The 15,627-nt window shown below is 35.1% G+C and overlaps 2 protein-coding genes across 2 annotated transcripts; both read left to right on the plus strand.

Moving 5' to 3' along the window:
- The first annotated feature begins 1,744 nt into the window (after nt 1-1,744).
- Nucleotides 1,745-9,606, plus strand: LOC143554102 (alkaline/neutral invertase A, mitochondrial-like). Its single transcript, XM_077043957.1, has 7 exons — nt 1,745-1,807; nt 5,758-6,333; nt 6,916-7,075; nt 7,155-7,366; nt 7,435-7,928; nt 8,988-9,036; nt 9,119-9,606. The coding sequence occupies exons 1-7, from the start codon at nt 1,745-1,747 to the stop codon at nt 9,443-9,445; spliced, it is 1,881 nt and encodes a 626-aa protein (XP_076900072.1). The 3' UTR covers nt 9,446-9,606.
- Nucleotides 9,607-10,753: 1,147 nt separating this feature from the next.
- Nucleotides 10,754-15,363, plus strand: LOC143554082 (polyprenal reductase 2-like). Its single transcript, XM_077043940.1, has 6 exons — nt 10,754-10,918; nt 11,307-11,659; nt 13,738-13,972; nt 14,086-14,184; nt 15,072-15,143; nt 15,224-15,363. Exons 1-6 carry the CDS (start codon nt 10,754-10,756, stop codon nt 15,326-15,328), a joined length of 1,029 nt encoding a protein of 342 aa, XP_076900055.1. The 3' UTR covers nt 15,329-15,363.
- The last annotated feature ends 264 nt before the right edge of the window (nt 15,364-15,627 follow it).

Consider the following 15,627-nt stretch of genomic DNA (forward strand, 5'->3'; position numbering starts at 1 on the left):
ATAGAAAAAACTAAGCACCACCGCAACCTAAACGACTAAAAGTAAACCCCTACTCTAGGAAGACTGCTAAAACTACAACACCTTCGCAAGGTGCAAAAACACTTGATTAATTCATTGAAACGTTGAGATCTTGTAATAAAGGAATTCGGGTCGGATGCTGCAAAATGCTGATTATTAAATTTTAGGCTAGCTCATGCGTTCAGAACAACATGCATGCATGTTGCATAAGCACTTGTAGGAGTGTAGGTCCCATGGCGTGTGGATCTACTAATATTCTTGGATTAACCGAGCTTAGTGCTAGCGGAAATCACACTAAGCCACCTAAGCGGTCTCGGATCTTGAGATGTTATTTCGGGTTGAGAGAGAGACATGAGAAAGTTAGAAAGTGTGTTATACAAGACAATTAACAAAAAAGTTTTTCTATTGATAATCAACTTCTCTTATGGTATGCTTCTCTATTTATAGAGAAGCATGCATTAGAAATTACATCACATGCCCAATGGGCTTCTATACATTATTTCACTTGGGCCTTTTCCCTTGGCCCTATTACATACAAAATGAACTACTAAAGCCCAAAACATAACAAACCAATACAAAAGACTAACATAACAAAATGAGGCCTAACAAGGAGTGCATAATTTGTAGGAATGCATAATTTTTTCTTGATGCAAGCGCACAACTAGCTAGCAATACATGAAAGAAACTCACTGGCTCAAAAAATGCCTCCGAGGCTATAAGTGTTCTTTATAAAGCAAAAGAATAGATAAATAAAGTTCCCAAGGTTGTATGTAAAAGGAAAGAAAGAAAATTATAAAAACAAAATTAGGGCTTGGTGAGGTTGTTAGTTTCGGTAAGTGATTGGATAGTGCGTTTTCTGAATCGTGACTATATTCATGTACTGTAGATTAAGTGTTTCGAGTGTACGACATCTTAATCGAATAAGACACAAAAATGATCTGCAAGAACGAGAATGTATATTATGTGGAAAAGTAGCTCTAGTTTCATATGTTCAACTAAACCAAAGATCTAGGTAGGGAAGTATCAGATGGTTGGTTTGAAACATTGGAACTTCTCTTGAAAGAGTGTAGCCTATCAGATTTCACTTATCACTGTTGATAGTTAGATTAGACAAGTGAAAAATCATTAGTGGAAACTTTGTTACTACTACTCACAGTTATCACTGCAACAAGTTACTATTGACTAGTAACTTATCACTAGCGACCAACTAAAGAGTAGTAACTTGCTACTATGCTACTTGCTACTAATGGACCTAGTTGTCAATGATAACTTATAATTAGTACTTGTCACACCTGATTAATGATGAAACATGACGGGGCGTAACGTTGATTATTCAAAACCTCAAGACATTAATTAAAAACTGACATTAATTATTAAATTATTTAAATAATTACACACATCTCAAACATAACACAATCCAAATAATAATACGAAACATGGAAATTGTTCTTTATTTTGATAACTTAAAGGTAAAACTACGCGTCATCAATCTTGCATCTTCACACTAGCATACCTGTAACATGCGTAAAAATAATACTTTTGCATGTTAACATAAAGTTGGTGAGTAATAAACAAGAATGAATATATATAGTATGAGGCAAAAACAATTTGCATGTGCAAATGATAATTACAACATCAATGAATATGTACAGATAATAAATGAGGATATGTTCTATTTGACATAAGCCAAATGACTAGAATTGACATATGATCATACTATATGAAGATGGGGATGAGGTCAAACCCACAACAAGAAACACATAGTCATAGAAGCATAGATACTAATCAAGTAATTACATATAAACACATGTAACGAATTGTGGTTGAGGACTCGAGTTACAAAACATGTGGTTGATGCATGCATGTTACATGTGGCATCCGTCAATTTAAACAAAATAAAAATTTTTGGCTCAAGTTCCCGGTGCGTCGCGGAGGACTTGCCTCCATGCGCCGCGATGCTCGGGGGAATGTAGGTACACAGAATATTTTGTTTTATGTCGATTTGGTTCATTTGGCAACCCGATTTTGTGTATCTTCTTGATTAAACAATACTAATGTATCTAGATATTGTTCCTAGCCTAGTTCAATGCATTCTTTCGCAAGTTTTGTGATTAATTTGTTAATTGATTGATCTATATCAAAAAGCCCAAATTATCAAAATCTCACAGTTAAACAATTTAGCTTCTTCTCCAAGCTCTCCTAGCTTATACAATCAACCCTTAACCTCTGCTCAATCATTCTTTACTTGCAATTCATCTTCAATTCATGGATTTCTTCTTCAATTTAATTATTTTTTATTCTTTGACTTTAGAAAGTCAAATTTTTCATGTTCTTCGTCTTCTAATCAATTTACCAAGTAAGTTTTGATTGTTTTAAGTAGTCTATCATCATTGGATCGAAAGTCCATCTAATTTCAATGGACTGAGGGATTTCGATATCCAATTTAATCAAATTTGTTTTGAGGGTTTATGTTAGCTTAGAATTAGGACTTTTCATAATTAAATGTTCTAAACTCGTTAAACTTTTTGACTTCTTATGATTCTGTCTTAATTCTTGTATTTTGGTCATGTCGGAACCATATTCGATCTCATATCGATATTCAGAACGAACTCGAACCAAAACTCGCTTAAGATTTGATCTAGGAATTTTTTTAGTAAACTGTTCATGAAAATTTTTTTGTTCTGCGAATTATAAGTTATCGGGAATAAGGGAACTTAGTTTTTTTGAAAAGTGTTTTAACCATAAACACATACACCCATAAGTCCATAAGAAGTTACATGATAAGGTTTTATCTATGATAAGGTTTTATCTGAATTATTAGGGTTTGTTTATCCAAGATTTGTTAACTTTTTAAAATAATTCTTTTATTAATTTTTTAGATTTCGAAATATCTTGGGAGTAAAGTTTAACCAAAATATTAGGAAAAACATTATCACAATCCAGGTTCTGGACCGGATTACATGTGACTTTTCAAAAATTGTGATAAACACGAAGAATATCATTGAAATTGTCATATTTTGAAAATTCTTAGGGTTTATCTAATACGAGTTTTAATGATTCTAAAACAACCCTATAATCGATTTTCAACATAAAACGGGTTTAATAATGAAAATCAAATATTGTTAGGGTTTATTAGGTTTAGTCCATGTTTTCCTAATTAGATTCTGATTTAAATGAAAAGCATGAAGAACTGATTAATCAACATGTCTTCACCTAAACATACATGTTACAACAGAGAGAGTAGTCATGGCCGATATGTTGTGATGTTAATTATTCTTTTCATGTATTTATATACATTCAAGGGAAACCCTTGATTAACAAGTAAGGGTAATATGGTCCATCAACAATTACCTAGCTAATAAAATAATAAGATATAATTTAATTATTTTGATATATTATTATACTAGCTTTAGAAACCCGTGTATTACACGGTATAAGTTAATGTATAAATTACAATAAATAATTTAATACAAATAAAATAAAAGATAATTAAGTCTCTTTATATTATGTAAAAAATGTATTGCAAATATAGTCGCTTTATATCATCAAATGCATTTGAATTTTAAATCGAGACTGGGTTGTTCTACCATCGGTATACAATAATGAAGCAATACAACTGAAAGCAACATTTAAAACAATGAGGTCTTTAGATCTGAAAGATGTAGTTAAAGTATTTCATAAAATTGTTTTACACTCCATACCTTAAACCCTAAACCAAAAAAGACACCAGATTTTCATTTTTGAACAGCTTGCATGATGTCTCTTATACTAAATATAAAAAATGAAAATTTTGTTTATGATTTTTAAGACTTATTAAACATTGAATTTTTATAAAAAGTAAACAAAATTATTATAGTTTTCTTCAATATGAAGATGCCTAAAAAATTAAATGTTAGTGTACTCGTTAAACATAAACCCTTTTATATACATTTTAATTTTAAAGAAAATATATTTATGACAAGTAATTATTATATATATTAATATTTTTTTATATTAAGTATGTTTGCAATATAATTTATAATATTAATAAGTCAATCAATGGAGATTGACCAATTAATATGGTATATTGAATTTATAATCAGTAATATATTTAGAACCAAGATTTTTTTTTCTTTTCCATCAATAGAAGAGAAGTGATTTGGACGGAAATTTGATAGTGAGAATTAACATCAGAATGCCATGTGTCGAGAATTATTTTCTTTTATTAGTATAGGTAGATAAATAATAATAATGACCATATATAAATACATATATTTATTCTTACAATTTGTATACACATGAAACAAACTAATAAGAAAATGGCCATTACATCTTCCGTATGGAAGACCTTGTTGTATAGTTTAGTGGATCGTGTGGAACTTATTCAAGAATCTTAGTTAGTTAGGGAGAACTTAACATAGGCACTCCACCATGGTCAGGTCTCATATGTGGAGCAACACGGTGCCATGAAGTAATTTATTTTTGGTGGCTCACTCTCCCAAGGATGATGTCTAGAAAAAAAAAAAGTTTCGTGCAACAATGTGGTGCATCTCAAGATTGGGATACTTCTTATATATGGGTGGTGTATTAATGTGTTGGTGTTCCTTGTTGGAAATTTTTTTTTTTTGTGTAAATAAAATATTTTAATGTTGAATTCTTTTATATTATATGATTAGTTGAAACACCATTAATTTAGTCAAGACCATTAAACATGTCATTAAGTTTTGGTCTGACCAGTTATAGATCATGGTTGTATCCAAGTATTCGATGAATCGATCAATTGGACACTTATTAGATTGGCTGGTCATTTGGATCGATCATGGCTGTATCCATTTAGGACACATTCTATGGATCTATATCAATATTTTATCCATTAATGGGCTTGGATTACGTTGAGTACTGTACTGTTTGGGAGTGAGTGAGACGTTGGAGTCACTAATTAGATGCCCTAATTAATATGAGCATGCAAGTAACAGTTAACGAATTAATGAATAGGTTCATGAAAGTAAAATATGAATGAATTAAGAGAAACTAAACATATCTTTATGTATTATCCCCCCCCCCCCTTCCTCCCTGGGGAAGTTTGCAGTGGGCTCAAATCTTCATATTCATAGCATCAACAACAAGAAGTCCATCATGATGCTTCTGTGACATGTCCATGACGGATGGCCAAGAACCATCATAGCGGCGTGACTATTCGGTTAGTTTTTCTCTCTCGGATGCTCCCATACCATATAGTTGTAAAACATTCATCCGTGTATTGTTTTGGTTCACACACCTATGACCTACCAAACAATTGTCCATGCTGTTTTTGTTAGGTTTTATAGTTTTTTTTCTCTAGGTGTTCTTGCGTCGCAATCCGCTCAAACAACGATTCTATATGAACGCAAGCAACCGGTTTAGTTAACGGTAAATTATTACTATTTATTACTTCCGTTTCTGTTAGAAAATTGATAGTTCAGGCGGTATATATAACATTATATGAGAAATATTAGACACAAACTTAATGAAAACATTAGTAAACACATTAAACTATATCCATTAAATACTTTATTATCTATATAAATAGGTTTTATGTTTATGTTTATTTATTCTCCCAAAATGGATCATGTTGATATAGACACACACCACCACCGTTTCGTCCCCGAAAATCCCTGCAGTACACCAATTTGATTCTTGGTTCCTTTAGATTCACAAAAATCTTCATTTCATAACCCACCCATTATATTATTATATATCCACAATCCACCAATTAATTAGTTTCCCATAATTCCGAACGCCATCAAGATTCCCAATATGAAACTCGGTTGCAGGCTTTTTAACCAAAGCCGAAGCGTTTTCAGATTCATCAAACCCGCAAATCGCAACCTTCACGTCTCCTTTCCAAGATTCTTGGCTCTTCCATGCAAGATCAATCAAACCCGGAAACATTTTTCTGTTTCCTACCCGAATTGGGCCCAATCTAGAGTTTTTCCCTCCACATGTTGTAGTTCTAGCAGTAGTAGTAATAACAATAATAATAATAATAATAATAATAAGAAGAATGATCACGTTTCGGATTTTTCGACCAAATTGGAAACAAATGACAAGACTTTGGAGGAGGGTAGGACGGAATCCGAGATGGAGAAGGAAGCGTGGCGGTTGCTGAAGGAGTCGGTGGTGACGTATTGTGGTAATCCGGTTGGGACGCTGGCTGCGTGTGATCCCGGAGATAAGACGCCCTTAAATTATGATCAGGTTTTTATTCGGGATTTTGTGCCGTCGGCGTTGGCGTTTCTGTTGAAGGGAGAAGGGGAGATTGTTAGGAACTTTCTGTTGCATACTCTGCAATTACAGGTAATTTTGCCATTTTGGGGATCTTGATATTATTGTGTTTGTGAATTAGGAAATGGTCATGCCAATGCATGTAGTTTTACTTGAAATGGATGTCAAAATCTGCTTTTGGTAGGTTTTTATGATGAAATACGGGCCGTTTTATGGGGAAATTAATGAAATCATATGGCCTGTATAACCATTATTTTCGTTATCGTAGATATGGCCCGTAGGCTCTGGTGTGCAGACTTGATTTGGGTAGAGACAAATCATACGGCCTGTATGCCTAACAAAGAAATGACTCATGTGACTACTGACAAAGTCATACGGTTTGTGTAACCATTTCATGCCTTATCAACAGTCCGCATTTGTTATTTGAATGTTTGACTAATAAAACAATGAGTGATGTGACCATTGACAAAGTCATGCAGCCCAAATAACCATTTTTCACGCTATCATATGGCCCGCATGTATGATGTGATAGGCACACCAATATTGGCAATATACACTTAAGGGGTGGTGTTTATATATATATAACATGACTGTTCTAGTTATAAACTCATCACTGAAATCATGAATGCATGCTTTTTATTATTATTTTGTTAGAGTTGGGAGAAAACGGTGGATTGCTACAGTCCTGGACAGGGGCTAATGCCTGCAAGTTTCAAAATCCGAACCGTTCCCCTCGACGACACAAATGTTGAAGAAGTCTTAGACCCGGATTTTGGGGAATCGGCTATAGGCCGCGTTGCACCAGTTGACTCGGGTAAAAAGTTATTCAAGAACTATATATGCTAATTAGTAATCTTATAATAAGTTGTAACCATTGTTCATGTTATACTCAGGATTGTGGTGGATAATATTATTGAGAGCTTACACCAAAATCACAGGTGATTACGCAATGCAAGAACGGGTCGATGTCCAAACGGGCATTAAACTAATTCTTAACTTGTGTTTATCGGACGGGTTCGATATGTTCCCTACACTTCTAGTCACAGACGGCTCGTGTATGATTGACCGAAGAATGGGTATTCATGGCCACCCTTTGGAGATCCAAGTGAGTTCTTGTTTGACTTTTAACTGTTCTTGGCTATTGACTTTTGACTTTTTTTTTCCAATTCGCAGTCGTTGTTTTACTCGGCTCTAAGGTGTGCACGTGAAATGCTTGCATCCGATGAAGGGTCCAAGAATTTAGTGAGAACTGTTAATAATCGACTTAGCGCATTGTCATTTCATACCAGAGAATATTATTGGATAGATATGAAGAAAATAAATGAAATATATCGGTACAAAACCGAAGAGTATTCAACTGAAGCAATAAACAAATTTAACATTTATCCGGAACAGATACCGTATTGGTTGATGAATTGGATCCCCGAGGAAGGTGGTTACATGATCGGGAATCTGCAGCCCGCGCATATGGATTTTAGATTCTTTACACTTGGGAATATATGGTCAATTGTTTCCTCTTTGAGCACACCAAAACAAAATAATTTGATTTTGAATTTGTTAGAATCAAAATGGGATGATCTTGTTGGTAATATGCCTCTTAAGATCGTGTACCCTGCCTTGGAAAAAGAAGAGTGGCGTATAATCACTGGCAGTGACCCGAAAAACACGTGAGTTTTTTATTTTCTTATTGTGTAGGGGTGGAAAGAAAATGGGCGGGTCGGATAAATGGGGGTAACGGGTCAAAACAGGTATATTTTGTTGTAAATAATAACTAGCGTGTCTAATATGGTTACAAGTTATATTATGTAATATAATCTTGGTGATTTTGCTAAATTGATTTGAAGATTTTATACTAAAAAATCACACTTCAGGCAACTTCTGCTTAGTTGAACCTTCCAAGAGTTGTTGACCCGTTTGACCTAAACATAACCAAAAAGCGGGCAGGCCAAACAAGTCGGGTGACAGGTTAAACGGGTTGGGGTCAAACCCCAAATGGGTACATTTTTTTGTCTAAAAGGTTAAATTTTGTTATAATTAATAATCACTGGTGTATCCAATATCATATTATGTAATAATAATCTTAGTAATTTTGGGAGGTTTAATACTCAAAAATTACACTCTGGGCGACTTCTGCCCCTTTGACCCTTTCAACTTATTTGACTCGTCTGAACTGATAAAGGTTAAACACAACCCAAATCATGCATATTATGTAAAGGTGGAAAATGGGCATGTCAAGCAAGTTGGCTAAAGGATCAAGAAATTATAAATTTTGTTATAAATAACTAGTAGGTCCAAATGTACAATATGATTAGAAATTTATGCCATGCCATAATAATCTCAATAATTTTACTACAATGATTTTGGAGATTTTATGCTTAAAGGTTACACTTTGCACGACTTCTATTTATTTGGCCGGTTTAACTTGATAATAGTTAAATATTAGCATGCATATTAAGTCGTGGTGGAAAATGGGTGCGTCAAGCAAGTTGGGTAACGAGTCAAATGGGTTGGTGTCAAACAGGTTAATTTTTGTCTAAAGTTTTAATTTTTTTTTTATATTTAACCAGTGTGTCCAATATGATTACAAAATTATATCATGCAGCATTAATCTTAATAATCTTACTGAAATGATTATACTCAAAAATCACTTTGGGCAAGTTCTACCCAACTGACCCTTACAACATATTTGCTTTATAAATCTATAACAATCTCTCAACTAATTACAGACCATGGTCATATCACAACGGCGGATCTTGGCCAACTCTGCTATGGCAGGTAATTTCACTTTTTTTATTTTCCTTCCTGCAAACATTTCAAAAAAAATCACATTTTTTATTTCATTTATTGTGTATCTTAGTTTACATTAGCTTGCATCAAGATGGGCAGAATAGAACTAGCACGAAAGGCGGTCGATGTTGCTGAAAAAAGATTGTACAGCGATCACTGGCCGGAATATTACGACACCAAAAGTGGCAAATTCATTGGAAAACAATCTAGAATGTACCAAACATGGACAATTGCTGGATACTTGACATCTAAGATGCTTCTAGAAAACCCTGAAAAGGCTTCACTTTTGTTTTGGGAAGAAGACTATGATCTTTTAGAAATATGTGTTTGTGCTTTAAGCAAAACTGGCAGGAAGCTGTGTGCACGTGGGGCTGCTAAATCACAGATTCTTGTGTGATAAAGTTTAAGGTAGAAGAACACGAACCCCTTGTGTGTAGTAATATACCATATGAAAAATTGGAGGAAGTTATAAAAAATGTCACTTTTTTTGTTATTTTGGGGAGGGGTGTATATATGAGATTTTTATGCTCATTGTTGTTTTGTTGTTTGGTTAATTATTTATATCATGTGATAGTTTTGAGTGATGAATCTTGGAAATCTCATTCTTTGTAAATGCTAGAAAGAGAGATTATCCTATATAAGCGAAAACTAAACTTGCTATAGCAATGTTATTTTTGTGATTGTGATTTAAAAAGTTAATTATACAAATGGTACATATGGTAAAGTCAAACTGATGTTTTGGCCTCACTTTTTGAAAGTTGCATTCAGTCAGTCAGCCGTAACACATTTGGTCTCTAACATGTTTAGGTGAGAGGTTGTTATTAGAGAGTACGGATTTTGATTTCGAATTTTATTTATGTTACAAAAGGGTAAAATGGTCATTTGCCACTTCAAAGACCAAGCATGTTATAACAATGAAACTGTGGATGTAATTTTTGAAAAGTTAAGAGTAAAACAGCAATATGAAACTATCTATGCAAAAAAATTCGATTTTATTCTTCAATACTATTTTAAGTTCACTCATTTTAACAAAAAAATTGTATGTTCATCACTAAACATAGCCAATCTACTTATTTTACTACTTTGATTCTAACAACCATGCGTAAAGAACAAAAGAATGAACTATGAAGCGAAGTTGTAACACTATATCTGCTAGTATAAGAATAATTGTAATCACGAGCCGATGGCCTTAAATAGATTTTACCCGTGTGGTTGTGTCACCATATTGCCGTTGCCGCTGCTTCTTTCGATGATGTCACTGAAACATTTGCGGATTAATCAATAGCTAAGAAAAATCAGTAGCATCCGTACTTAACCACATCCACACTATCTTCAATCGTTTAAACACATGTAGTTGTGCTATAGTAATACTTTTCGTTATCAATTAGTTATATTATGTCAAAACTCGATTAAAACCAACGAGTTTTTAGTTGGACATATCCAACGGTGCCCAACGAGTTTGATACAACGTTTAAGAAACATGTATGGGTCGGGTCTTAGCCAATTGTTAGAACAACTTTTGAAGTCGATGAGTGATTGAAACGGGTGAATCGTTGAAGTTGATGAATCATCATCCAAATTATGAAGCTGGACTTTTCCAATCAGCAATCATGTACCTCAGGTATTCCCTTCATTCATTTTTTAAAATCATACGACTGATTCGTGTGATACAAATTAATTAATAAATAATAATACTGGTTGTAGAATGGAAGAATTGGGACTAGGGCTTGTATCACTAGTACGAATAGCATGGATCGCTGCTACTTTACCAATTATTGTTGCTTGGTTACCGCTTCCGGGCCTCCGTTTGTTCCGAACTACTCTCTTAGGCTTTGCCAAAAGAGGCAAGATTTTCCAATCCAACACTACTGTGAGTTTATTAATTTTCCAATATTATTTAATCATCATCATAAATAGGGGTTTTACATTCGGGTTTGGGTTTCTCGGGTCGGGTTGAGTATTCTACTTAGCCTGATGAACCGATCAAACAATTAACGAATGCATGGATACAATTAATTGCAATACACCATCTGTAACTAAAGGTGATTGAGTTTAAAATCAAAATAAACACAAATAGTACTTACAGTGTAATCTATTTGCAAACAGTGAAATCGATGGATACGGGTACTTTCAGGTTCGGGTTAACAGTTTCTCGGGCCGGGTTTTGAGTTACGGGTAAAAATGACTGGCCCGGATTCATAAGTACACAAAGATATAATTAGTTAACAAGATATTAATGCGTTGTTTGTGTGCTACAGAAATTCACAGTGCCTCAAAGATTCTTCTCTCACTTTTATGTCGTCGCTATTTTCTGGACTACGATTTTGCTTGCTGCAGTCTGGTATTACGCAATCAAGATGCTACCATCGCTTATTGTTGAACAAGACCTGTTTTCAACGATAACCAGTCATCTAACCGATGGTGGCTCTCATACCTTCTCGTTGCACAAATCGATGTCGATCAGAGACCACGTCTACAATGTTTGGCTGTCCGTGTTCCTCCTTTTGCTAATGGAAGCTCAAGTTCTGAGACGGTTGTATGAAACAATCTATGTTTTTAACTATAGTCCATCGGCCCGTATGCACGTCTTTGGTTATCTTGCTGGCTTATTGTAAGTCTTGCTTGCTGTGTCAAATCCTTTTACTTTTATAATGACTAAATTACATATTTCATTCTTCATGTATGTATATATGCTATTGGTGGGACTTATGACTGCGGTATGGTGGATTGGTGGTTATTACCCAATTGCAGATTTGGTTCATCGTAATCTTTATTAACTATATGTCTATATATACTGGACACCCTTATTGTAAAGGTAACTGTGATAGAATCTGAAAATAGAAAGGATAGTCGGCCCGATTCAAGAGGGGCTAGGCTCCGACTGCAAAGAAAACTCCAATAATCCCACTAGTTTACCCATTGACTTTGACTCCATATAATTTAGCCCGAGTTGACCCAACCCACTGAATACTTAAGGATACTTCCGTCCAGGTAAAACGAGTTGACCACAAGTCGAAATGAGGGAAAAAGATTCACCAAGGAATCATAATGCTCCCACGTGGCTTCTTCCAATGGGCAGTGACCCCAAGAGATAAGAACTTTTAGGACAGTTTATCTCGCTTCCAACACCGAGCTTGAGCTTTGAAGCGGGAAAGACCATGAATCGCTCAAAGCTGGAAAGACCTAGTGGATATGAGAATCGGGTGGACGTTCCTGATGCCCGTAATGTCGTACGAAACGACTATAATACCATGTTCAACTCAACAACCCACATAGTGCACGCACATGTGTTGGTATCGGCCATGCTAGAACTACTGAAACCTTCTTTTGGTCTACTTGTAACAAGGAAGGTACCTTTGAAATGATTTTTGGCTCGATGCAAAGGTGCTTGAATGTGGTTTATTTGTTAGGATCAGAGGCTATTCCTTGCAGTTTATACTTCTGGCCCGTGACGACTCCCCACTTAAAGATAGACCTTGTTTTCTTGTATCGGATGTGCGAGCAGGTGGGTTTTTCTGTGGAACATTGGTTACCAGTACAATAGGAGATAGAACCTTGAAAGTGGCAGGTTGCAGCACACCTTTTATGTGCTGATTATTGTCAAATCTGCAAGAATCGTTACCTGATTTCCTGTGCTGTGAAAGGGTGTGGTTATGTGGATCCAAACCGCTGATCTTCAATTGAACACCCACGGCATGCTCAGACTGTTCTTCGTCATTACTAGGGTAGTGAGGCGCTTTCAGGGACGCTATTTCATCCCTAAAATGAGGTTTCAAGGCGCGAGACAATGGATGCCAATTGGGCAATGATGAAATCAATAGGAACCGCCATCTTGTGGAAGGTGCCGGCAATGGAACCAAATGATAATATCTGAAAATAGAAAGGATGGTCAGCCCGATTCAAGAGGGGCTAGTTTCCGATTACAAACAAAACTCTAATAGTCAAGATCTATGGTATAAATAATGAAAACAAAGATAAATAACTGCTCCACTAGCTCAGCTCCTCCACTAAACTCATCTTTGGCTTTGACTTCTCAAGAGTCAAGAGTTTAGATCTTGACTTTGACTTCCACTAATTTAGCCATTGACTTCGACTCCATATAATTTAGCTCGAGTTGACCCAACTCACTGGATACTTAACAAACTGATGTTAGAATTTTCAGTTAAATCCATGTTAAATGACTTGTATACCCTTATTAATAAAAAAATATTTAAAAAGAAACGTATTTGCCAATCTTGCGCAAATTCTAGTTTAATCCATGTTAAAACTAAGGGGGTTTTAACAGTTTACGTCCTTTACACTGATTGACATTAGAATTTTTATTAAGGGCATATTTGTCATTTAACTTGGATTTAACTGAAAAGTCTAACGCTACGTAAAGTGTTACAAACCCCTTAGTTTGTGGGCGTTCAGTGTTGCTACGAACCCCTGCAATTGAGTATATAAAGGATGAAATTTGTAATTTACTTTTTTGTATTTGAACTTTCTTATCGAGCCGGGGTCTCACCGGAAGCAGTCTCTCTATTCCTACGGGGTAGAGGTAAGGCTGTCTACATCTTACCCTCCTCAGACCCTACCATAGCTTTGCTGTTGGTGGGATTACTGAGTACGATGATGATGATGATATTTGAACTTTCTTATTGCTTTTTGAAGGTTTTTTTCTGATTGGAATGATGCTTGTTGAACTAGTTTTTATACAGCAGCTCCATTGTCACTATGCTGTACTTTTGCACCTGAAGTGTTTGACTTTGTAAAGCATTTGGTGGCTGAGTTTATTGTTATGGGGAAGGGCCGTATGTCTAAACCCGAGTCTACTGTATGGATGTTCGTGACGCCTCTTTTGAGGCTTCGGTGGTATGCGTGGATGGGTGCAGTTATATTTTTTTGGGGATGGGTGCATCAGTACCGTTGTCATGAAATTCTTGTAAGTTCAAAAACTTTTTTTTTCTTTTAAAAACTTCAACCAGTCACTATATTTAAGGGTCATTTTTCTTTCTGTTTTATTAACTAGCATACTATTTTAAAACTAATTATTAGGGTTCCTTGCGAGAAAAAACCGAGAAGCTGGAGGATTATGTTATCCCGTATGGTGATTGGTTCGAATACGTGTCATCTCCACACTACTCGGCTGAAATTGTAAGCCTCTTGTTTGTTCTACAAACATAATTTACATTGTTAGAAACTTATAATTACAAACATAATTTACATTGTTAGAAACTTATAATTACTGAAAACATGAGTCATATTATTACAAAAATGCTGGAATGTGAATAGCTTTTCTTTAACTACTCTGTCTGTATTCGTCTCGTGTGTAAATGATCAAAGACGCTCACGAGCTATTCGAGAGTGGCTCGCTAAAAGCTTGAATCGAGCATGATTAAACGAGCTCGAGCCTTAAAAATAAGCTTGTTTAATAAATGAGTATGAGCTCGAGTTGGCTCACGAGCCTATTATTTATATAATTTTTATTTAATATATTATTGTTTATATATAAAGTAATGATAAAAGTAACTAAATAATATGTATTATGCTAAATATAAGAATTATAATTAAAAAATATTTAAAATAATTATATATGTATATAAGTAAACTAATAAATATTAAACAGGTCTTGTTCGTGGATTGGTGGATCCAACCCGAGACAAACCCAAAATTTTACACGAACTCGAATACAACCCATTTTATAATTTGCATAACATACCCAGTCAATACAGCTTATTACATGAAACACAATTTTAGAAAATAAAACAAAATTTACACGGGTCAACTTACGAACCCGCCAGGTTGATCCGAACACGACCCATTTAGCTAAACAGGCTCGTGGATTTGACCTGAAATCGTTTATATCAAACCTAAACCCGTTTCGTGTTAGGTATGTGTCGTGTCAGAAAATCACACCTTATTCAAGCTTTAGAAATAAAGCTCGAAACGTGCTGAGCTCGAGCTATTGTAAGTTAAACGAGCCTAGTCGAGCTTAGCTCGGCTTGCTTCACACCCTTATCACTATGGTGTTGTTTATGAAGGTCATCTATGGTGGTATGCTGGTGGCTAGTGGCGGTGCAGATCTCTCATTGTGGTTGCTTTTTGCATTTGTGGTATGTATTCATTCTTTATGACACAGTTTGACTCTGTTAGTCCAAATTTAACAAGAAATTTAAAATTCTCATGTGTGCAGGTGGCGAATCTTGTTTTTGCAGCTACAGAAACACAAAGGTGGTACCTGCATAAATTCGACGATTATCCTCCTAATCGGTATGCGATTTTCCCGTTTGTTTATTAGCCAGTTTTACAAGTGAGTTGTTTGTGTAGAGTGCAGGACCAGTTTTGCTTGAGACTTGTTCACATAGTGTTTGTTGTGATCATAAATTTTGAAAAAAAATTTATAAGGTGGTGGTTGAATATGTTACTACTTTACACTCAGCACCGACTCTCCTTTCTTGGTACCTCAAATAAGTTTGGATCAAAATGCATAACGTTTCAGGGCATTTCAAAACAGGTGCCCTTTTGAACATATGTCTTATGTTCTTCCTAAAATACACGAGTCAAAAAAAGATTGAAAGTACAGGTTTAACAAGTTGA

The sequence above is a fragment of the Bidens hawaiensis genome, unplaced genomic scaffold (genome assembly GCF_021521415.1).
Source record: "Bidens hawaiensis isolate Kalapana, Puna unplaced genomic scaffold, B.hawaiensis_p1.1 tig00017496_1, whole genome shotgun sequence".
NCBI classification, from domain to species: domain Eukaryota; kingdom Viridiplantae; phylum Streptophyta; class Magnoliopsida; order Asterales; family Asteraceae; genus Bidens; species Bidens hawaiensis.